We start from the raw sequence: 24,123 nt of genomic DNA, 5'->3' as shown, positions 1-24,123 counted from the left end.
AGATTTTGATTGTATAGGTAAAATATGTATTTGTTGAGGTTCAGTATTAGAAAATAAAATATATTGATAGTGCAATTCAGTCATTTTGGCTAGAAATGACAATGACAATCTTTTTATTTTGTGAAACGTCATGAATATGAATACACTGTTTTACATAATTTTGTATTTGTGAGTTTTCTAGACCATGAATCTTTACCAAACACACAACATTAAAGCTACAGCTGCTTCAAACTGGCTTGCAGAGCACCTTAGTTTGAAATAAATACATTCACAATGTTTCAGTCGAGGCAGAAAGAGAAACAAAATAAGCAATAAAAAAAAGAACATCACTGTAATACTTAAGTGTTTTTACACACAGACGTTCAGCAGCGCTCTCATTCATCTTTTTTACTGATGCGTGTTTTCTCTGAGTGAAACATTCATAGTCATGTTGACACTCTGACACCTATTCTATAGAGTTGTATACTCTCACATTACACACATTAGACATAGTGACCACTTGTATATTCAAGTATGAGACGTACATCAGAATCACCTGCTGTTGGAACAATGTGTCCACTCGTTTTACACTAAACTAAAACTAATATGTTTCGTGATTATGAAATCTTGTTGCTTGTCTGTCCCGGGTATTTTTCAAACTTCTTCTCTGCCTCGTCACTGAAGGCGTCTCCTGAAAGTGGAAATAAGGAAACAATTACCAAAACAATGTATGTTGACTTGTATTTCTTGAGAATCATTACTAGATATGTGACCTGTGTGACAGTTATGGAGCCAGATCCGGTGTCCGTCGTATTTACAGTTGCATTTCATGGCGTTGTTGCTAAAGTCGCTCTCCGCCACTTCATGATTTGGATTGATCACAATCTTAAGGGAAAACATAAGGTTCAGAATGTTTGATTGGTGATATACACATGAAACTCGATGTGCTGAACAAACCTGGAGGATGTAGTTTCCAGGTTTGACGTCTGTGATGTCGATCCACTGACAGTCGATGTCGTGGCGGTACAAGTCCCAGCAGCCCACAGTGATGCCCTGGTCCCCAAAGTTAGCACACTCATACCGTTTAGAAACTCCTAAAAAACAGGAAAAAACAAACAAAAAAATAAGTAAGTTTATGACCTTATTGCTATGTTTTGTATTTAGCTTAGTTTTGTTTTAACCTCTTAACCCCCACTTTAACCGAGGAATTTTTCTCCAGTTCAGTTTTACCCAAATCTAAAAACTTGTCGACTGGAGCTTACAGCCAATTGGCCATTTGAAAGCTTTTTTGTTGCATTGCCGCCACATTTTTGTCACATTTTTGTCTCTTTTTTGTCTTGTTTTCTTGGGGGGGGTTTCGAGTAGGGGAAAGCTGCAGACCCGGAGCCGAGACAGATCTACCGTGAAGCGACGTGGGCAGTTAATTGGCTAGTTATTTACATTTTTTAATGAAAACAAAACAAAATTCTAATAAAGAAATTAAGAAAGTGTAATTAGATGCTTCTGTTGATTGATAAAGATGTTGTTTGATGTTACTTTTGTTCCTAAACGATCCTAATCTTAACCTAAACCTAACAACCCTAATATAACCTAACCCGAATCTTAACCTACCCCTAATCCTAACGATTTTAAACTAAACCTAACAATAATAAACATAAATTATTAACAAATAATACCGTTGTGGATCTGCTCCTAACAGCAGAGGGCGCACTATCACGGCGGATCTGCCTCACCGTTGTGGATCTGTCTCAGCTCCAGGTCTGCAGATTTCTATTATGTTTTTTTTCTTGTGTTTTTGTTGATTTTTTCATCATTTTTTCCCCTGCTTTCTGACACTTTTTTGTCGTATTTTTGACACACATTTAATTTATTATTGTTTTTCTGGCTTTTTCATCACTTTTTCCATCCTGTTTTTAATCGCTTTTTTGGTCACTTTTTTGTTGTGTCTTCATCCTTGTCTTTGTTGCTATTTTGACCCTTTGTTCGAGAAGCTTTTAGATTTGGGTAAAGCCAAACTGGAGAACATGTGCTCGGATCAGGTGGGGATTAATTGATTTGTTTTGAGTGGACCCCACAAATAGGGGTGTCACTAATAAATATCAAAATCACCAAAACTCTCTTTATAGTGCATGTTTATTGTCCCAAACCTTCTTGGCAGTCCGTGTCCTCGAGGCAGAAGCTGGCCTTATGTCCCTCAGCCACTTTAGTGCCATTGGAGTTTAGAAGATCATAATGAGTGAAGATATCCATGCTGTGGTAGTGACTGATCAAAACAATAAAAAATACAAAGTTAATTCTCTTAAGTTAAGTCTTTTATTAAACTGAGATCCCAATCCAATCTTCAATCTAAAAGCCCTCGATTGAGATGAGAGTTTTACCCGTGACAGGCGTGCCAGACCCAGGAGTGTCGCCCTGCTTTGGGTCTGAAGTCGGCTCGTCCGATGTTGTGGATCTGAGAGGAGAAGCGCAGCAGCCGCCTGTGTCCGTACGGCCAGTTGGCTTGAGCGGCAGATTTGGACAGGCAGTCCTCCTCAGCCGCGCAGTACAACATGTGCAGAGGCCTGTCCTCGATGTACACTGTCTGCTGCACCAAAGAAGCGTTCAGGACCAGGTCAGACGCCGCTGAGAGACACAGGGACAAAGGGCGTCTTAATGGATGTATTTATAGATTTTATTTTTCCACATGGCTGTGCATGAGAATTACACACGGATGGAGAAACATAATAACATTAAAGACAACTTGAGGAATGTGTCTAGCCTCAGGGACAGTCAAATGAAACCTGGAGAACCTCAAGGAGTGGTTTTCTAAAAATGGCTGTATGTGACTGCATATCACAACTGGAAGTATTGTGTCTGCCCTCTCCACTTTTAATAGAATTTTATTTGCTAATAATATATATATATTTTTTATTTGCATGCTACATGTAGTTTTAAATAGCCTACTTTTAATACTGCCCTGTTCTGTGACGCATTTTAACATACCTTATGTGTGAATTGAGCTCTACAAATAAACCTGCCAGCAAAACGTTGCATGTTTTCCATTCCTCAGGTAAGAACAATGGGTGAGAAAAACACTTCTCTTTGGTCTTCATGGCTTGGAGCTGACTTTGCTGTAATACCACCCCCTTGTGGCCAGGAGTGACTCCAAAAGACACTTGGTAAACAGCTTTCCTATGAAGACTGCTTAAAAGCCTGGCTCCAAAGAGTTTTTCTTTTTTCTAAACAATTCTATGACTCATGTAACAATGTCGGGCTATTTATCATATTTTGAACCAGGATGTTTTTTGTACACCAGAAGTAAAAAGTTGAAGTCTATGATTGACAGACTCTGGAGCTCTGTGGCTTGTAGCCGGTCCAGCAGCCGACTTTTACAGGCTGCCCTTTTCAGGAACAGACATCTGTAGGAGGAGATTGAGCAGCCATGTTAATTTCAAAGGCCACACGGGATTATTACGATGAATGGGGCTGAATGGCTAATCATCGATCTCTTGTATACATTAACTGGAGAGCATATCAGTTGTGCAGATCTCACTGCAATATTTTGTGATCCAGCATAAGGGCTAAGAGCTTGTGGATGTGCGTGTCTTTGTTGCCGTCTTTTTTTTTTTCTTTTTAAATAAAGTGGACAGTATGTAAATAGGAAGAATAGAAATCAAAGTCACTATATGATTTCAATATTAACTTTTCCCTGTGTGTCAGCGTCTACAGGCTGCACTCACTCTCGGAGCAGATGACTCCAGCGGCGAACTTGGCGGCGGCTTTTTGGCAGCTGACAGTTTTGTGATGTTGGCACTGACTCAGAGACATCTCGCTCCCCGTGCACTTCACTCCACTCAGCACCATCTCGGTCACGTTACTGCTGTCCCAATACCACGTTTCCTTAAAGACGCGACACACAACACAGACGCACAGGGAAAAACAATGGTCAGAGAAGAGTCATCAGACATTGACTTCAGTATTCAGTGTTTGTATCATCAAATCCCATGAGTCACATCAGCGTTACTCCTCGTATCATGAGTCTCAGTGGTGATTACTAATGTTTCCAAACAGCTGTGGAATCCATTTACTTTTTTGTAACTTTTTAGCACAATTAAAATGACTGCAAACACTATTTATTGCCTTGTAAAAAAATCTAAGAAAGATTGCAAGTGAAGTTTATGAAGATTTCCTCTAGAACTTTTACAGACGCTCAAGTCCTTATGAGGTTTGGACTTTTGAAAATGTCTCCTATCCTGAAGCTTGTTCAAGTGATAGACTGTAAGTTTGCAAAATGAGGAGAGAGAGAGAAATTTAAAAGTAGACTATCAAGCTCCCTCCCCTTCCAGATTGGACCTGAAAAACCCTGCTTGTTGCCTGTGCTCTTGATTGACGGTCCGGCTCACAGGAAAGCTCGTCTCATTGGTCAAAGTTATGGCACTGAGGATTCTGATTAATTGCTGAGATCATCAAAGGTATATATATATATATATATTACTTACGTTACATCAAATGGCAGGCCCAGGCGGACAATTATGCGCAATCTACTGAATTTTATACAATTATTATATAATTTAATACATTTAAACGCACAGACTATCACTTTAAAGCAATACTTAAAGAGGGGGTATTATGCTTTTTTCAATCACATAGCACCAGTCTATATCACACTACAATGATGACCAAACCTTCTGTTTGTCTGTAAATGCAGTAAATTAGAATAACTGCCTTGTATAAAATTGCTCTCTGAAAATGGCTGTCGTGAATGTCTTGAAATAGGCCTCTGTCTCTTTAAGAACCTCTGACCCTTTCTGACATGCCCCCTCCACACGCTGTCTGTGGCATCAGTGGGGAGGGGGCTCTGCTGAGGAGCAGTGGTTGGTTACTCGGCTGGTGACGAAAGCTCGGAGGCGTCTCCAGGAGGTGGGGGCGTTCCTAGGAGGACTCAGGCAAACCTGTCCCTAAAATGGCCGCCATCAGAGTTTTTACAGATTACTCAAAAATACGTGAATGTGCCAAGGCAACACTTCAGGCATGTTTTTAATGAGGGAATGACATAATAACATGATGTAAAGCTTGAAAAAGTTGATTTTGCATAATACCCCCCTTTAAAGTGCATATGACACATTAGACACAATTTTTGCTAAAACATAGTTAACACGATTATATTTAAGATTTTGCTAAAGATTGTACCCAGTTTTCTTTCATTTGGCCATTTTTGTGATGTTTATAGTTTCACTTCCTTATTGGACACCGACAGGAAGTGACATAGATGAAGGCAAATAGTTTTAAACGGTTGCCGTGCCGACCATGTTAAGTCAATGGGAAATGAGTGAGACAAACTACTATGTTACTTCCAGTCAGTAGCTTAAAAATTGAAATAAAAATAACTTTTCTGCCCAGCATTTCTTCATTAAAATTGCTGCTTCACTGAAATAAAAGGATTATTATGCAACTGATATTATTATCCTTCTAAATAAGTCATATTTCAAAAGCATTTAACCCTGTCATGCACTTTAAGTTACAATGTGCACACCTGAGATGGTGCCCCCACCCACAGACTCAACACAGTTTTTGTTGTGGCATGGTCCTTGCTAGTGAATTATTTTCTTTTAACTTTGAGTTTAATAGTGGAGGCACAGTTCGAGTGAATTGTTACTTTTGGAAGGATCCCACAATGATTTACAATGTTGATTTAGAAGTGACATGTACACACTGGGATGATGTGTGTTTGTGGCTATGACTTTAATTTACTCACGGTTGAAACATACATCAAAATAAATCACCAGCACCTCTTATCATATAAACCACAACAAATGTCTTTAAACAGCCTAGTAGAGATGTTAATTTAGATCACAGAGCAGTAAAAGGAGCTATAGCCCTGTTCCCCCTGTGCAAAGGTTTCGATCAACTCCATGTCTCCCTCTTCGTGGCCGTTGTTCCTACTCACTGTGATGGCATGCATGGAGTAGCCCAGCCCTAGCTGCCTGCAGACCACCATGGCTTCTTTAGTGGTCCATCCCGCGCTGCAAACTGTGCCCCACTTGGAGCCGACCTGAACCTCCACGCGGCCCTCGTACCCGCTGCGGCCGCCCACTATCCGGATCTGCACAGAGGCCCTGCGGGGGGTCAGGAGACGGGACAGGAGCGCATCCCGTCTGTGACCCGTCTGCGCTGAGAAACTACTGCTGAGTAATGACGCAGTGCGGTCGAAGCGGCAGAGTGGTTAGTCTTTTTTAGGAGGAAACAGCGACGGCGAGGTTTCCACATGAGGTCACCACTCAAGAGGCAGCTGTGATTTAGTTTGATTAGAAAGAGTTACGTCCACATGGGGCACAGCGGTGCAGCCGTGGGAATTAGACAAGTGACTATTACAGTTAAATCTACTACTACGGTTAGGGCAACTACATGCACATGGGTAAAAGTAAACCACCGAAACTTACCTTTGACAGAGAAATTCAAAAGCCTTAGTGAGATGAATGTGTTGTCGTCAATACCTCACATTAATACAGTTTTATTTAACAACTAACTATTAACTGTTTGTACATAGTTGTTTTAATAAGTCCAGCTACGTTTAACCCTGACCTGAACAGAGCATATTTTCTCCAGTTGGCGTTACCCAAATCTAAAAGCTTCTTGAAAAAAGTGTCAAAATAGGGATGATAACGCACCGGAAAAAGCAACAATAATACAATAAAAAAGTGACTAAAAATAGATATAAGAGTGACACAAAAGCAATGAAAAACAGCAAAGACATGACAAAAAAACAACTAAAACACGACAAAAATGTGTCCAAAAAAAATTCTAAAAAAAGCAGTGAAAAAGCATAAAAAATAATGTCAAAAACACAGCAAAAAAAACTATGAAAACACGACTAGAAAACCCAGTGAAAAAGCAACGAAAACACAACAAAAAACGTCAAAAACTTGAGAAACGGCGAAAACAAAAATGTGAATAAAATGCGGCAACAATGCAACAAAAAAGTTTAGTAGGTCTTAGGTTTCCAATGGGATTGTAAGAGCTCCAGTCGAGAAGATTTAAGATTTGGGTAAGGCTGAACTGGAGATAATGTTCTGGGTTAAGAGGTTAATATATTTACGATTAATCAGATCTTTCTCCCTGATGATGAGCTAAAACTTTAAATATACTACTGAGATATATAAGATAAAACCAATGATGCACTTGTATATAGTGCTTTTTGGGGACTCCCAGAGACGCTTTACATACATTGCATTATGTACGCTTCATACTCAGTGTTTATAAGCTACACATGGAGCCACTGCTGCCCTGAATTGGACTGATGGAAGTGTAGCTCCCATTCTGTGCCAAGTGCCTTTCTAAACACCAAATACAGAGGCATGGGGGGTGTTTCTTGCTAAGGACAAACACTGAGCCACTGTCCCCCTGAGGTATCCCCACACGGTCTCCCATTCCGGTCCAAACCATGCCTTCACTCTCGAGGTGTTACGCCTGTGAACACCTAGGACCTACAGTACTTAGTCGTCCTGGTGACCCTGTAGGCACCTACTTGGTTCGCCTGGTTGGCGTAGCCGAGCCCCAGCTGTCTGCAGGCCACAGTTGCCTCTGTGCTGGTCCAGCCCTCTCCACAGATCAGGCCCCAGCTCTCGGTGTGATTAGCGTCAGAAAGCAGAAGCTCCACACGGCCCTCGTACCGAGTCCTGCCCCCAGTGAGGCGGATCTGTTAGGGCTCAGGGTTAGACTCTACAGACACAGACGCCGCTGAGGGGGAGGAAAAGGCTACATTTAAGGGCCATCTGGTCTACACAGATGTCTATTACAGCATTAATAATGACTTTACAAATATATGTCTCTTTTAAATGTTGGCAATTTCGTGGCATTTTCAATCATTTCTGCATTCAAAAAAAATTATAAAGGACATTTTAGTGCCATGCTGTAGCTTTTATCCCCCCACTGCATGGCGTCTATGTGCATCTACAGTGAAATGTTAGTTAAGACAAAATTGGAATATCACAATAGGGGCTAAATGAAAAACAACAGCCTTGCCGTGAGTAAAAGTACATCTAGCCCCAATGTGACTTCATAAGTAGTTAGTAAAACGGCGGTACAAGTTGGAATAGTACAGAAATCCATCAAACATTTGTCATATTTCATATTAAAAGCAGCTCATAACATGTTTACGTTGTTTAGAGTAAAGTTTTCTCTGACCGAGTTCTCCAGGCTGAGGTACGGCACGTTGCAGCGAACAGCGGCGTCCTCCATGTGCTGGCAGTCCTCAGACGTGATGTTTTTAAACGGACAGTTCCAGATGGACTTCTCTGTCCCGACGCACTTCACCTCGTTCATGTAGATCGGACCCATTCCTGACAAATAAACAGACCTTTTAGTTAACTAACACATAGTAAAATCAAAGGGATAGTAATATAAAAAGCTCATGACTCAATTTTTGTGTGTGGTATTTTCACAAATGATGGGCTTGGACTCAAAAGTAGGTGATAAGGTCTTCTTTTGAGGGGTTATTTGAAAGCGTTTGTCTCTTTTTCAACCCTGTAACTATTTGGTCACACACTATCCAAGGTGTACGCTGTCTCTCCAAAGCCGTATACAGAACATTTTGGGGGGTTTTCACACAATGTTCGTTGCTCAGGAAGACTCCGCCCACCTGGGAGGCGACAGGTAAGTAAATGGCAGGGCAAAAACAAGTTTAGACGTCACTCAAGCCTGAAAAGGTCAGTTCTAAATCTAAAAGAGTGAGACGGTGTGCGGGAGCTTTTGTCCGTATTGGAATAGTTTTTACACAATGAAGGAGACCATACATACTGTACATTTGAACCTCTTAACCCCCACTTTAACCGAGTGTAACGCCGCATTTGATAGCTAAGAACTGGTCTTTTTCCTTGCTTTGTTGCTGTGTTGTCGTCACTTTTTGTCACTTCAACCCTTTTTTTTTTTTTTTGCTGCACTTTCATGGCTTTTTTGTCACTTTTTTTTTGCTCTTTAGAGACGTTTATGCTTCTTTGTTGTTTTCATCCTCATTTTCTTTTAGCTTTTGTCGCTATTTTAACAATCTTTTTTCTACAAGTTTTAGATTTGGGTAATGCCAAACAGGAGAAAATGGTTTAGGTGGGGGTTAAGAGGTTAAATTGTTAGCTTTGCTCCACACTCAAACCTAACTTCCCTAAAACAATTCTTAACATGCTTATTCTTCACAGGGATACAGGAAGTACATTTCCCGTATTTCAGCGAGCACTACTTTCACAATGATGCAATGTAATAATGTACAAATTCTTGGCTGAATCTGACCGGGGAAAGTCCGATTCAGATTCAAAGGCTATTTTACAGGGGAGTCCACATACTCTACTGAATTTTAAGCGATTAGGAAAACAGGATGGAAAAGCGAAAGAAACATCGAATGACTCCACACAGAAAGGCCTGATATAGTCCTGGAATCAAACCCAGCTACTTTAAAATGTCTCCAGTCTGTTCATTTCCAGCTCTTGAATTTTGCCCCGTCATGTTTGCAGAGCTGTGTCCAGAAGCTTCACATTCTTGGTCTAAACTCTCGAGTCCTTCACCAAACACTCCTCCTCAGCGCAAACGAATTATGCAACTCCACTGAAAGGAATTCCTTCAGCTCCGCTTGTCCGACTTTTCCGACTCCGGTGACGTTTCGGAATGTTTCAGAGGCTTCAGACTAAAACGTGCCGGGGATCACATCCGTCCCAGCACACAGGGGGGTTTTGTGAAAGCCGCTCTCTGTGGTGGAGATGCTCAAATAGAGGCAAGTGCACCCACCCTGAGTTTCCCAGAAGTTAACTATGAGAGACTGTTTCTCTCAGATACTTTATGCAAATGTTTTCCAGTTGCTCTAGTTATGGACCACTTGTCATTCATTCATTCATTCAATTTTATGCAGTTCTTTATAAACAATAAGCAGGCTATAATAGTCTCTATATTGACTCTCATGGACATTCCTAAACCTATTATTTTCATATTTTGTATGTTTATTGGTTGCACAACTGGGTAACTTATATACTATTTTTGGTAGTACATTTCCATTGAAGCAGTCATTTCAGGAAAATGTTCAGGCTCTGGGGCTATAGTGTTAGTGGCATAAAACGGTATTCATTTTAACTTCTTAATTCCCACCGGGCCAAGCACATTTTCTCAATTTTGGCATTACCCAAATCTAAAAGCCTCTTGGGAAAAGCGTCAAAATACAGACAAAAACACGACAAAAAGGGGATGAAAAAACGAGACGTAAATGAGGACGAAAGCACAGAAAACAAGCATCAAAAAAGCAACAAAAAAGTGAGAATAAATATGACAAAAGAGTGACAACAATGCAGCTACAATGCAAGGACAAATCTTTGATCGGTTTAGTAGGTCTTAGCTTTCAAATGAGGCGCTACACTGGCCCATAGGATGTTAGAAGTTTTTAGATTTTGGTAAAACTGAATTGGAGAAAATGCATTTTGTTAATGTAGGGCAGGGGGAGGCAAGTTTGCATTGTGGAGGGCCGATTTGCATCATTGCCTAAACACCCAAGGGCCAAAGCTCAACATTGTAGCCTAAAGTAAAGAACTATTTTCTGCAAATGCCAAGTGGCAGGGCTTTGGGACCCACCATTACCCTTGGATGACAAGGAGGACCCACAACAAATTGTAGTTTGTCATATATCGTATATAATATAGTATTTTCCAAGTTTTTGTTGCACAATCAGTAGATTTCACATTAAGACATTAAGAAACACAGTTAGTGTTTCCATGCAGTTTCAGATGGAAAATATTGAATTAAAGTTCCCTATAGACTCGCGACTGACACTATTTCTCGCATTTTTAGACTACTTTAACAGGTATTTGATCTCTTATTTGCGTAATAATATTTCTCAAAATCATCTTGGGTGCCAGAGGTTCTAATTATAGTCAAAAACAATATTGTCTATCAAATAAACTGAACCTTCAAATTTGGCCCAAGCTAAATGTAGTGATGGATACAAGCCAGTCCAGAAGAAGAACATAAAAAGAAAAAACTAAGTAGTGACACAATTTTCATTGAGACGGACGACTTTGTACAGATTTATATCACATTGATGTACAGTATTGTATATGTTTTGGTTAATCCTGACCTTGCCCCATGCGCGCCCCGGTCAGAGCCTCCTTGGCGCTGCCGAAGCCCAGCTCTCGACACACGACGCTGGCCGACTGCAGGTTCCAGCGGTCGTCGCACACTGTGCCCCACTCCGAGCCTTTCAGCACCTCCACGCGCCCCTCTCCCACACGGGCCCCGCCCTTCAGCCGCACGTTACTCTGGAGGGAGAGACACAAGCACGGCCACCGTCAAACACTCAGCACAAAGACTTTATAGGATATTGTTTTGATGATGACCTGGTTGTATTTAGTCACTTGAACCTGCAGTTAGTAACTATTTTAACATATTAAGAATATATATGTATAGGACAGTACATGTTGAGTGTCATAATAATAATTCCACTTCACTGATGTTTTGAGTTTCTTCTTGAGCCCGATGTTCTGCATGAAGAGCGGCCCGGGCATGCAGCTGACCACGGCCGCCGAGCCGCCGCAGCTGAAGGTGGAGTTGGGTTTGTTGAACTCCAGGGGACAGGCGGCCAGGTGCACCTCTGTCCCGACACAGGCCACCGAGTGCACGTAGTAGTAGCTCTTCTGGCGCTCCAGATACAGCCTGAAATGTTTCAAATCAGCTGGTTAAAAATCTGGAGAATGATTTATCCCAGGTCTGTAAATCCATTTGCTGTAAGACTGTAAAAGACAGGAAGGTTGTGAATATTAGACGCATATTTATTTTGCTTTTACAAAAAGGAATATGCTCTTTCACAGTCTGGAACAGCAGCTCCTCGTCCGGTTACCTTTTTCCAGTACTGCTTTGTTTAGTGTTAACTTTAGGTTTTGGTGTCTGCCTGCAATGTAAACAAGAGTTAGACAATAAAACAAATATAGACAACAATGCTACATAAACAATAAACGCCCTGAAGTACAATAAGAGTTTGCGTTTTAATCTGAAATGGAAAGGGAAAGGTATACGTCAGCATCAACCAATACTATAGCCAGGGGACCTTCTAACCAGTTTTCCCAAACATTTGACCTCAAAATGCAAACATACTGCCTGAATTCAAGTCCAGTCACTGTTTGGGAAAAGATGCAGCACTTAAGCATGATCTATTTTGATATAAAGAGGAAAGAAAAAGTCTAAAGAGAGTCAATGATTCTCAAAACCTTTTGCATCAAGTCGTACGATCTCAGACAAAACCTTTCCAAGTTCTGATAGTGATTCAAGTACTTCCTAAATGACCAAAACAAGAGAAATGTTTCAATATTGAAAAGCCCACTGAGCAACTTTTGAGCAAAACTGTACAATTTCAGCCAAAACTGCAACTCAGTGTGTTTTAGATAATCATTTTTTGTATTTGCCGCAGAGTTATGAAGTAAAAATAGTTGAGCAATCAGTTCTTAACCCCTGCCTGAACCAAGCATATTCTCTCCAGTTTGGCTTTACCCAAATCTAAAAGCTTCTTGGTAAAAACGGTCATAATAGTGCCAAAAGTCAGACGAAAAAGTGATGAAAAAGTGACAAGAATGTGACAAAAAAGTGATGAAAAAGTGACGAAAAAGTGATGAAAAAGTGACAAGAAAGTGACAAAAAAGTGACAAAATAGTGATGAAAAAGTGACAAGAAAGGGACAAAAAAGTAATGAAAATGTGACAAAAAAGTGATGAAAAAATGACGATGAAGAGACGAAAAAGCCACAAAAGAGCAACAAAAAAGTGACAAAAAAGCAATGAAAATGTGACAAAAAATCCCACAAAAAAAGCAATGGAAAAAACGTCAAAAAAGGAAAAAAAAAACAGTTTTCTAGGTCTGAGCTTTCGAATGAGGCGTTACACTGGCCTACAGGTTGTAAACTTTTAGATTTGGGGAAAGCTGAACTGGAGAATATGCACTCGGTTAAGGCGGGGGTTAACAGGAGTTTTAAGGCCATGGACGATCATTATCCATCAAAATGAAACAAAACCAGGTCTAAACAGTAAATAAAATTGAATAAAACAGTTCAAATCAAGTGTGAAAACAGAATGTTTCCACTAACCACCTTTGAACTTTCACACACAGTAGTTTGAGAACCACTGCTCCAATCTACAAACTACACACGATACGAGAGTGAAACCCACTGTCTGGCTGCGCAGAGACAGAGCGGGACGATGGGTTTCCGTTCACACTGTACCTTCCGCCGGACAGAACGTTAACCTTTGGCTTGGACACTTTCTCAGCCGCGCGTTTTCGGAGACGTCTGCAACAGCGAGACGCACAGATTCATCACAGGGAGGTGACAGACCATGGGCAAACATGACGGAGAGTGGAGGCACGTACAGGCACATGCTGCATATAGGCTCACATGGTAATAGAGGGGAAAGGGCCAGGGCTGCACAATTTCGGAAAAAACACATGGGTTCATTCTATTCATAGTACTGCGCCTTGCTCACGTGAAGAGACGGAGGACATCATCTTATTCAATCTAAAAACAACCAGTAATAGCATTTCATTTTTCTCTGACCTCTTCTTCAACCCAAAAACTTTCCATTGAGCCTGCTCCGCTTCACGCTCACAGACACAGTTCACTGAGGGCCGCCGTTACACATCTGCAGAGGATCAGTCTGGAGACCAACCAGGAATTTGTTCAGTCTTACACAAACTGAACCAGTGAACAGGACGTGGCAAACAACATGACATGTTTGCAATCAGGGAGACGACTTTGAGGTACTTCAAGTTGGTAGTATATCCAGTGACAATTTGTTAAAACTTTAAGCTCTAATCTCTCACTAATATTTAGTAAGCCTGGATTACACTTTCAGATCATTATGGGGAACCTTTTACTGATATTGGGACCAGAAACTATGTGGAGTCTATTACATATGCTCACATAATATGGAAGACCTAAAGGGAACACTGAGTATTTCGGCTATAATACAAAAACAAGGCTTGTTATCTCATCCTATTTCCATCCTATGACCATGAGGAGATTTTCAAGTAACGTCGGCTGGACTGGGTTGAGACCAGGGTTTGTACGTCCCAAACAGCGCGTTCTGTTACTGATCGCTGAAACCTGAACTATGAATCCTTGCTGTTATGTCTGTCTGTCCACCTCTGTTTCTCTTCTAAGAACGAGGAGCGTCTGCGACTTATTGTGGTTGAAAGTGTCACCTCTTCCTCGACTGAATCCACAAGAATGTCAAACAGGCTGTGGGAAAACACCAAACAACTGTCAACACTGAGGTCAGCGTTAAACTACAGGGGCCACTGGCATCGGAAAGTCTCATTGTCTCATTACGAAGGTGGGAAAGGAGGAAAATGATTCTGGAAAAAGGCAAGCCGCAAGAAAATAAAACTGGCTTTGACATTCATTAGGGGGTCCTTAATAGGGCTGCACCATTTAACATCAAATTATTGTTATTGCAATATCACAAAACTGATTTAACTCCATATAATGCACATAATGGAATGGACTGTGTTGAAACCTGAAACGCATGCCCAATACTTCAATCACCGACTTCAAACAAAATGGAGTTCTGAAAAGATGTATTCATTACAAGCACTGACCCGCGTTAACCCCACAGGATGACAAATATGATTTTTAAACCACATGAAATAACCTTTGAAGCGCCCTGGTGTATATGCCGGTGTGTGTGGGGCGCTGGACTCACTTGTAGAAGTTCTTGTTGACTTTCCTCTCGTGCGGGAAGCCCAGCATGCCGCAGACCACACGCGTGTTCTTGATGCTCCAGCCCACATCACAGACCTGCGCCCAGCCGTCCTTGTAGCGCACCTCCACCACGCCCTCCGTGATGGGACGCTTCCTCTTGGCCATGTTCACCACAGGACGCAGACGCACCTCCTCGATTTTGGTCTCGTCCACTTGGGCCTAAAGACACACAGTCGATTCAGTCTTAGGCAGGTGCATATAAAATACACAATTATTTTCTACATAGTTAAAGGGATATTTCAGGATTTTTGGGCATCATTTCCTAGTTATCCAGAGTGTTGTTGATTTCTTTTCTATTTTTTTTTTCATGCAGTCCTTATATTAGAAGAGTTTAGTAGTGCTAGGCTAGTGCTAAGCTAGTGCTAGGCTAGTGCTAGTCTAGCGCATGTCTATGGTAACTAGTAGCCTGCATTAAAAACCTCTTCAAAATCATGGGGTGGTCCTCCAAACGTTTCCATATCTGATTTGTAGAAAGCTCCTTTGTGAATTCCACGTGTAGTAATGCCGGCCGCAGGTAAACAAACTACTGTAGATCCGGTAACCGAGCAGATCACTCCGCCACGGCGTAGCTTACAACCAGGAAGCTGATGCTGCTCAAAATATAAGTTCTTTTAAATGCAAAATGGATATTTCAAAAGTTATTCATTTATATCGGTAGTGTGGTGTTGTAAGTGATTTTCCTCAGGGGCACTGTGCTTGGGTCAGACTGTTTTAAATGCAGGCTACTAGTTACCATAGACATGCACTAGCCTAGCACTAGCCTAGCACCGCTAAACTCTTCAAATATAAGGACTGCATGAATTTAAAAAAAAAATAATCTCCAGAAATCAACAACACACTGGATAACTAGGAAATGAGGCCCTATGTCAAAAAACCTGAAAAATCCCTTTAATAATCTTGAATAATAGATAGCTAGACCAGTAATATTCACACACGAAACTACAGCGTTTCCAAACCATTGGTAAGCGACCCTCCTGTAATGTCATTTAACACAGTTTTCAGACGGAGAAACTGGGTGACTGTGGCTCTTTCGCATTAAGTCTTGCTCGTATGTGGTCAAACGTGACTATCACAGTCTGCTGGATTCAGAGTGAGTCACTTCCACTGAGGTTTATTTGGAAAAAGTCCTGGCTTCGGTTACAGATTCAGGTCTGGACGCCACATTTCAGCGACGGCAGGACGTGCATACACATCTGGAGAAAGGGAGAGTGATCTGACTGTTTTAAGAAGTGTACTAAATGTTCAGACTCGAGTATTAATATGGCAACAACTAACTAACAACTAACTACAATTGTGACAGCAGCCAATGGAAGTGGACTTAATAATGTTTAAAGGGGAAGTATTATGCAAAATCGACTTTTTCAAGCTTTACATCATGTTATTATGTCATTCCCTCATTAATAACATGCCTGAAGTGTTGCCTTGGCACATTTGCGTATTTTTGAGTAATCTGTAAAAACTCTGATGGCAGCCATTTTAGGGATAGGTTTGCCTGAGTCCTCCTAGGAACGCCCCCACCTCGTGGAGACGCCTCCGAGCTTTCGTCACCAGCCGAGTAACCAACCACTGCTCCTCAGCAGAACCCCCTCCCCACTGATGCCACAGACAGCGTGTGGAGGGGGCGTGTCGGAAAGGGTCAGAGCTTCTTAAAGAGACACAGGCCTATTTCAAGACATTCACTACAGCCATTTTGAGAGAGCAATTTTATACAAGGCAGTTATTCTAATTTACTGCATTTACAGACCAACAGAAGGTTTTGTCATCATTGTAGTGTGATATAGACTGGTGCTATGTGACTGAAAAAAGCATAAGATAAGATAAGATAAACCTTTATTGATCTCACAAAGGAGAAATTCACATTCACATTCATAACACCCCCTCTTTAAGGATGAGGCAACAATCTCAAGAAATTGTTTTTTCCACACTTACTCTAACTTGGACATATTTGGAAACTATGTTAGTGTATTGGAAGTATGGCAGCACAATATACAAAAAATACCATATCGCGATGTAAGTTGATGCAACATCCATATTGCATATCGCTTTAGAAGCCACAATACAGTCGCAAACATCACTAAAGCCTTCACTTCACTGAGATCGACACATCTTTTTGCAAATTCAACCAAAAACAAACAATGCATTGAACTTGTAAATGTGTACAAGTTCAGTTTTAGTTAAACATGTCCTAATTTAGTTCCGCTATAGTCTTGTTTTGGTCCTGATGTAGTGTTTCATGTCTTGTTCTTGTTCCTTTTTCTTTTGATGAGGTGAATCTGCTGCTGCAGTGTCTGCAATCAACTGATTTTATAATGTCTTTTAATGATTTATGTATTTTATAAGATTTGCTGGAAAAATACAGATGAATGTGCGAGCAGGCCAAAGGCAAATTTCTGCCATCACTGTATGGTAGACAAAGTTTTTCCATTCTATTCTATTCCATGTTGTTCTATTGTTTTGACACGATTTACTGCAAAACTAGTTAGGTACAATTTGTGTTTTATTAGAATGGAACATGTCGTGTTGAAATGGTTTAGTGAAATATCACAATAATATTGTTATAGCGATATTGCACAGCCGTATTGCATATCGCAAGTTACTTCAACATCGTTCAGGATCAGGAATCAGGAATAAGAATAATGAGTCTTCTCAACAATGTCATTTAGTTTAGACCATGTTTCTCAAGCTGTGGTATTGGGCACTCTGGTGGTATACAGCCTTCTTATGCTCATGTTCAAGTTTAGACTCAACTTCGTTCACTTTTTCGTCCTCCTTTGAGTTAAGCCTCATCTAGAACTACTTTATTCATGGATTAGTCCTGTTGTAGACCGACTGTTTGACCTTTACACCAGGGTTCACCTTGTAGACAACCTGCCTTAGTCTTGAATTTCTGCTACATTGTACTTGATGTGACTGTGAGACACATCTTGGTTAGACGATATTAGAGACCTGTCCCATTTCCTGTTTGCTGCTATTCCCAAAGTCTCCAAGAAACACAAACAATCGAGGTTCATCTGTTCTACTCTCTACTGTACAACAGCAGTTCATTTAAGTGAGAGGCCTCCACTCACTGTACAAACTGTGTATATACTATAGACAGGTCCTAATCAGAACCATATGTGTCTCCAGTGAGCCATTTTACTTCAATGTGCGGTTCAGACATACTGAGCCCATAGGCAGCGCTTAAAGCCCACTTTACAGTCTCATAAATGTAATGTGTAAACAGCGGCAACAGCAGTAAAGCAATAAACTGAGCAACTGGTCGAAATGTTGATGATTGCATGATGAACTGAAGAAAAGTGACTAATAATAGCTAAAAGAGTGATAATGCCTTCCCTTCCCAGTAACTTACTTCGATGACGTTTGAGTCCACAAAGCCGGGGATCCTCTCGTCTTTGCAAACCACCCCAGCGTCTTCGTCGTGTGTGCAGTCGCTGTTTCCCCAACCGCGAGACTTACAGTGCTCAACGCCCTTCTCTCCTCCATTACAGTTCACATTGTCCAGCCAGATCTTACCTAAAAGACACAAAAGAAATCGAACAGCTTGCTTTTTTCTGTGCATTTATTGTACAGAAAAGAAGCGGGATCTGAACTTACTGCTCCAAGATAGTCATCGCTATTTAGGCAGAGAAGCGATCACCATTTTAAAGCAGTGATTCTCAACCTCAGGTTTCCCATTCATTGTTTGGCCTGAGTTGTCTGACCTGAAGAGGTTGTGTCTCTCTTTTCAGAGTCCTCTTTTCGCTCATAAGTAGGGCTGGGTACTGGTGTAAGGTATCGGAAAAAAGGTTTAGGTACAACTGGTATCGACAATATGAAAGAATCGAAAGGAGGTACAAAAAAATCATAATGCTTGAGATCCAAGTTTTGATGCTGTTTATCCAGTTACAGCATGAAATTGGACCATCCCCCCCCAATTTCCTGCTCTATTTTTTTCATTGCTGTTGCCCAATGTTTGCCCTATTTTTCCCATTTAAAAAAAATATTTTTTCCCCTCATATTCTATTGTTTCCCCCTAATTTTTCCAAATTTTTTATTACTAAAATATTTTCCTTATTTCCACCCATTTGTCCATTTTTTCCTTATTTTTGCCACAATTTCTCCCTATTTTCCTCCATTTCTTGACATTGGAGGTGAACCCGATATTGTAAATTGGAGATCTGCCACACATTATTGTTCTGACAAATATTTTTGAATCGGTATCGGAAAAAGTTTAGATATCGAAAACCAAGTATCGTTAAAGTACTGGTATAAAAAAAAGTAACAGTACCCGGCCCTACTCATAAGTCTTGATTAGAGAAGGCTCTAGCAACCCAGTCCAGTTGATGATATTGGAAAACTTCTAAAACTCCTACTAGAGTTACTACAGCTTTACAGAAACCAGGACTAATCCAGGTTCAAACAGTTCTCTAAATAAGAACGAAACTAGCACTTTCCAAAACTTGGACTTTGCAGAACTAAGCCAAGTCTTGAACCAAAAAGCACAAGTCAAACCACAGTGTACGAAGCACTGACCATAAATAACTCTCATCAGAACTGTAGGTATTGATCATTGAGTGGCTCTGACCTTGCCCTTTCCCGTACTTGGCGCTGTGGGTCCAGCCCGTGGCCTCGACGAAGCCCATTTGCCGACAGAGCACGTTGGCGTTCTGGATGGAGAAGTCGTCGTCGCAGATGGTGCCCCACTCGCCCTTGTGAAACAGCTCCACCCGGCCCTCGTTGTGCTTTCGGGGGTAACCGGCCAGCCGCACCCTCAGCCGATCGGCCTGAGTGGAGGGCGAGGGGGTGGTGGAGGGCGAGGCTGAGGTCGAAGGTGTGGTTTGGGAGAGGCACGACGGTAATAACAAGCCGAGAAGAAGCAGAGCTAGCCGCGGTCGATGCCTGGGTTTGTCCATTGGAACAGCTGCACAGAAACACAACAGGCAGATGAGATGAGAAGAACAAAGTGAACAAACAGAATAATAAAACTATTGAAAACTGATGCATCTTATTAATAATTTGGCATATACAAGGCTAAACAAAACCATGCAGCCCTGAAAATCCATAAATTCTCTTCCTCGATCCTTCAGAAATCGAAACTCTACTGTTGTTACTCTACACCAGGGGTCACCAACCTTATTTCAGCTGAGGGCTACTTTAAGAGCATTAAGTTGTTCGAGGGCTACCAGTTAAAAACAAATCCTAAAGACTTAAACGTACACTGTTCACTTATAGGATATTGACCCCATATTATGTTAAAATAGCTTTATTTTAAACTCATACTGAGTCACAAGAACCGAAATAACTGTAATTTTAAGAATTAGATTCAAGAAAATGAAGTGTTTTACACTTTAGAAAAAGTCCCAAGGGCTACTGGACATGCCCCAAAGGGCCCCTGGGTGCCCGCGGGCACCACGTTGGTGACCCCTGCTCTACACCCATCCCATTCTGGCTCCAGTCAGTGTATAGATGTGGCTATATGGCTGTAGCTCACACAGTACAGTGAAAGTAGAAGAACCTTGTGAAGCTCCACAGTTTGATTGAATCCAGCTGCTCTAGTCTTACGAGCTTAAGTAACTGGGTGATATAAGTGTGTAATCAAACACAGACTATTCCCATTGTGTGTGCAAAAGGACATTTAGGGTCAACAACACATTCTCCAGTGACTTGTAATATGTCTTTTTACTTGGTAGAATCGAATTAAAGAATAGAATAATGCCATTAATAACGACTGTTACTGTAAATGTGGTGACGATGTACTCTTCTGGAAGGACGATGCTGTAGCTTGATATGGTGACTTCACAAGGACAAAGGAAACAGAGTGGCTTAGCGGTTAGAGCAGGGGTGCCCAGACTTTTTTCATTGAGGGCCCCATATTGAAGTGTATACAGCATGGAGGGCCACAAACCACTGATGCTGGATGTGTTTCAGAGAGGGTTGGAAAGATAATGCCCGCCCTAAAAATGTGTGCCAATTAAAGCTGCATTATGCAACTTTTTTATGGGGCAAAAAGTTAATATTCGCATGGTTATTATTATGTATTTGACTTTTAGTGAACCAGCGGCTGTATGAGTGGTTCGCTTGACACCTTTACTTAAAGTTTCTGATCGGTTTTCACTACTGATGAAACAGTGTCCATGGCAACACGTACATTCCATCAAGAAAACCTACCAGAAACTCTCTAAACCAGGAAGAAAATTGGTCCCGGAGCGTCATAGACGGGGTGGAAAGTAAAGGTGCCTAGCTAGCCATTCACGCACTAATATCAACTTTTTTTTTTTACATAAAAAGTTGCATACAAGAGCCTGAGGGCAACTAAAAATTGGTCTGAGGGTCGCATTTGTCCCGTGCCGCACTTTGGGCTCCTCTGGGTTCAAGCATAGATAGATAGATAGATGGATGGATGGATGGATGGATGGATGGATGGATGGATGGAGCTGTCGCACATTGAGAAGCTTGTCAAGCTTGTATTTGCAATTGTGTAATACAAATGTAAGTCATTCATTTTAAAAAGATCTTTGAGCCAGTACCACGATTCTCCTGCAATTGTGTATTTGAATAAACAAACACTAAGAAGCCAAGAGTCTAACAACAAGGCCTGAAAGTCTCCAAAAAAAAATCTCTTGACTTTCTGAAGGCTAATTCCATGAGCAGTGACCCATGACACAAACCTGTCCGTCAAAGCCACATACCTCAGATCAAATCTAGCGCCGCGTTTGAAAAAGGATCAAAAAGGGACTCTAGAAAGACTCTTCAAATTTGGGATAATTTGGATTAATGACTCATGCTCTCGGCTCATGTACAGTGGAGCATAAAGAAGCCCCACATAGGCGTCCCGTTGAAGCCGTCCCGTGTGGGGTGCATAAGTGGGGCAGGTTGTACTCTGAGACACAAATACAGTAGTGTGGTGTGTTTGAACAGGAGCCGCACACTGAAATGGGCCTTTTCCAAATCATGTCTGCAGTCTGCATGTGTGAATGAAGGACTCAGGAGCTCGAAACGGCTTGAAGGAATAATCTCTGACGTGTTTAGTTCACAGACGGTTTCAGGTACTTTGGTTCTCTGCATTCGAGCCACTCTTCAGCCCTAAAACAACCCGTCAGGAGCAGCAATGAGTAGTTGTGGAAAAGCTAGTAAAAAACCTGCTCATGAATGAAAATTAACAATATATTATCTGTTCAATGTGGTCTATTCATCCTAAACATATTAGATTACATTGTGCTTACATATATTGCAATATTTTTTAAAGTACACACCTTTTTTTTTTTTCCTTGATCGAGATTTTGATGTGGAAGAAGTTATTCTGATAATTCTGCCTTAACACATTTAGGTTCTGTAACTAGGCCTGTCACGATAACAAATTTGATGTTCGATACATTGAGGCAGGAAAGTATCGCGATAAACGATATTATTGACTCTAATGACGCTAGACACTGTCAACTCTCAGGTATAAAAATGACAGTAAAGCTTTGTTCTAAAAGTGCATAATCACATCCTAAAATACCACACAAGCGGCAATAAACATGAAACAGAACGTAACTCAATTTACTTCAAAATCAAAGTTTGAAAAAATGGGGAGGGGGATGCTAATAAATGTACAGACGATAAACATCGAGCCCAAAAATATATAGTTTATCTGTTATTTATTGAACGATAAGTCGATATAGTAATAGTCGATATGGTAATCGTGACAGCCCTAACTGCAAGTTTGATTGGCAGGTGAACTTCTATGGAGGACCGTAGCTGCCAAAACAATAAATATATAAATAAATAAATAAATATATAAATAAATACATAAATGCACTTATTGCAAATTTGATCTTTATTTTATTTTATTTATTTATGTATATATTTCTTTATAGATATATTTATTGTTTTGGCAGCCACGGTCCTCCATAAACTACTATAGTCTTCATACCCTCTCTGCTATTTGGCACAGTGTATTTGACACATATTTGAGACGAGAGACAGATTTTGGGGGAGAAAGTCTGCTTCCTCTTGCATTCCTGGCATTTCTCATTTGATCAACATTAAACTCTCCTCTGAGACCGGCTACTGCTCACACAAGACTCTCTCAAGTCTTTTCAACTCTGTAGTAAAAGCATATAGCCTTGCTGCATTTGGTAGCAGTGATAATACACGTGGGATTACTTATTCATAAGGCCTAAAAGGATTTCATTATGCAGCCATTAGAACAATAAAATACATGGATTGCCTACTTTCAACAACTCAGTGATGCCTACAAACTATTAATTCTTTACACAAAGGCCAATTTTGTTCATCAGTATCTCTTGACGCCCGTTTCTTTGTCTTGAAACTTTTAAACCAAAAACATCTGCACTTTTACTTAGCAGGGCGGCAGTAGCACTTTATTTGAGACCACAATTCTACTTTTAAGACCATTTGTACATGAAAATAGATGACCATGCGGGCTAAATGAGTTCACAATCCGCATGCTGTTTTAAAAAACGTCAACATATAACACAAAGAGTTGATTTTTCTTAAATAGGCTAAATGTTTTTCCCAGGTGTTCAATTTTGTCTTACCTTGTGTAACCGATTGAAGAGGCTGTGACGGTCCCAATGGAGAGTGGGGAAAGAGTGATTTTTGTTGAAATTATCCCAACTCACAAACGCTCACTCACAAAAATGCTAAAAATCAAATGATGGATCCGCCAGACGCGTCGGTGCGCGCACCTAAAGCCCGGGTTCAATTCGAGGCCAGCGAGGTGCCAATTACAGTGAGCGCGAGCTGTTACGAGAGGAGTCAATTGCCAGCTGTACAGCCTCTCTCCCTCCTCCTCTGACGGGGCAGCGGGGGAGAAGGAGCGGGACAGGGCGGGCGCTGGAGGGGAGGATCGGCTAACACTGTCCCTTTCATGCATCCAAGACCAAAAACACGTGTATACGACTAAAAAAACACACGCAACGACCTGTGCTTTTGGGGTTTGAAAACAGGAAACACTTTGGCGCACTTAATGAAAAAGCAAATGTAGTGACCTGGGCCATGAGCTTTGATTTAACTCACTTGCAGTTTGTACTTCTAAAATTACTTCTCAACCCATATTGTCACCAAAGACCATTTTAATAACAGCCTAAAACAGATTAATCATCAAAAACTTAGACATTAAGTTCATAAGAAATGTTTATTGGAGAAACATCTGTGCGAAAATGCAAACTCAGAACAGTGGACGTTTTCTTTGGAGACATTTCAACCAGTGTTTTTTTTTAATGGTTGTTTTTTTTTCTGTATAAAAAAAGAACATTGCAGGCACTTTTGATGAACAAACGCTGATGGTCCCTGGCATCAAAAAGTAACATCTGAATAGACAGAATGGAAATTAAAAAGCTGCTAAATATGATTCAAGTTTAACCAACTCGAGCCTGATTGTCTTGGGAAAATTAGAGCGGTATTAATTA

General features: G+C 41.0%; 1 protein-coding gene across 3 annotated transcripts; it reads right to left on the bottom strand.

Moving 5' to 3' along the window:
- Positions 1-370: 370 nt before the first annotated feature.
- loxl3b (lysyl oxidase-like 3b) lies at positions 371-23,295 on the bottom strand. Of its 3 annotated transcripts, XM_079573095.1 has the most exons (15): positions 23,251-23,295; positions 19,293-19,628; positions 18,078-18,241; positions 14,670-14,887; positions 11,433-11,637; positions 11,063-11,243; positions 8,143-8,297; positions 7,484-7,654; positions 5,906-6,061; positions 3,699-3,858; positions 2,358-2,601; positions 2,127-2,242; positions 937-1,073; positions 753-864; positions 371-670 (listed from the first exon to the last, which is right to left on the bottom strand). In XM_079573095.1, the coding sequence occupies exons 2-15, from the start codon at positions 19,618-19,620 to the stop codon at positions 597-599; spliced, it is 2,421 nt and encodes an 806-aa protein (XP_079429221.1). In that variant the 5' UTR covers positions 19,621-19,628; positions 23,251-23,295; the 3' UTR covers positions 371-596. The 3 variants fall into 3 exon arrangements, with proteins under 3 accessions (XP_079429221.1, XP_079429219.1, XP_079429220.1); XM_079573093.1 differs by lacking the exon at positions 5,906-6,061; XM_079573094.1 differs by lacking the exon at positions 7,484-7,654.
- Positions 23,296-24,123: the final 828 nt, after the last annotated feature.

The sequence above is a fragment of the Gobius niger genome (assembly GCF_951799975.1).
Source record: "Gobius niger genome assembly, chromosome: 16".
NCBI classification, from domain to species: domain Eukaryota; kingdom Metazoa; phylum Chordata; class Actinopteri; order Gobiiformes; family Gobiidae; genus Gobius; species Gobius niger.
Note: the sequence above shows the minus strand (reverse complement) of the source record. Positions and strands in the feature narration are given on the sequence as shown.

What these genes read in the sequence shown, in the direction of transcription:
- loxl3b (XM_079573095.1), bottom strand. Translation starts at nt 19,620, where the DNA reads ATGGACAAACCCAGGCATCGACCGCGGCTAGCTCTGCTTCTTCTCGGC. An exon ending in GTCAACAAGAACTTCTACAA is followed by an intron (nt 11,638 to 14,669) that starts GTGAGTCCAGCG and finishes GAAACATTTCAG; the next exon opens with GCTGTATCTGGAGCGCCAGA. An exon ending in ACCTCAGCCTGGAGAACTCG is followed by an intron (nt 7,655 to 8,142) that starts GTCAGAGAAAAC and finishes GAGCCCTAACAG; the next exon opens with ATCCGCCTCACTGGGGGCAG.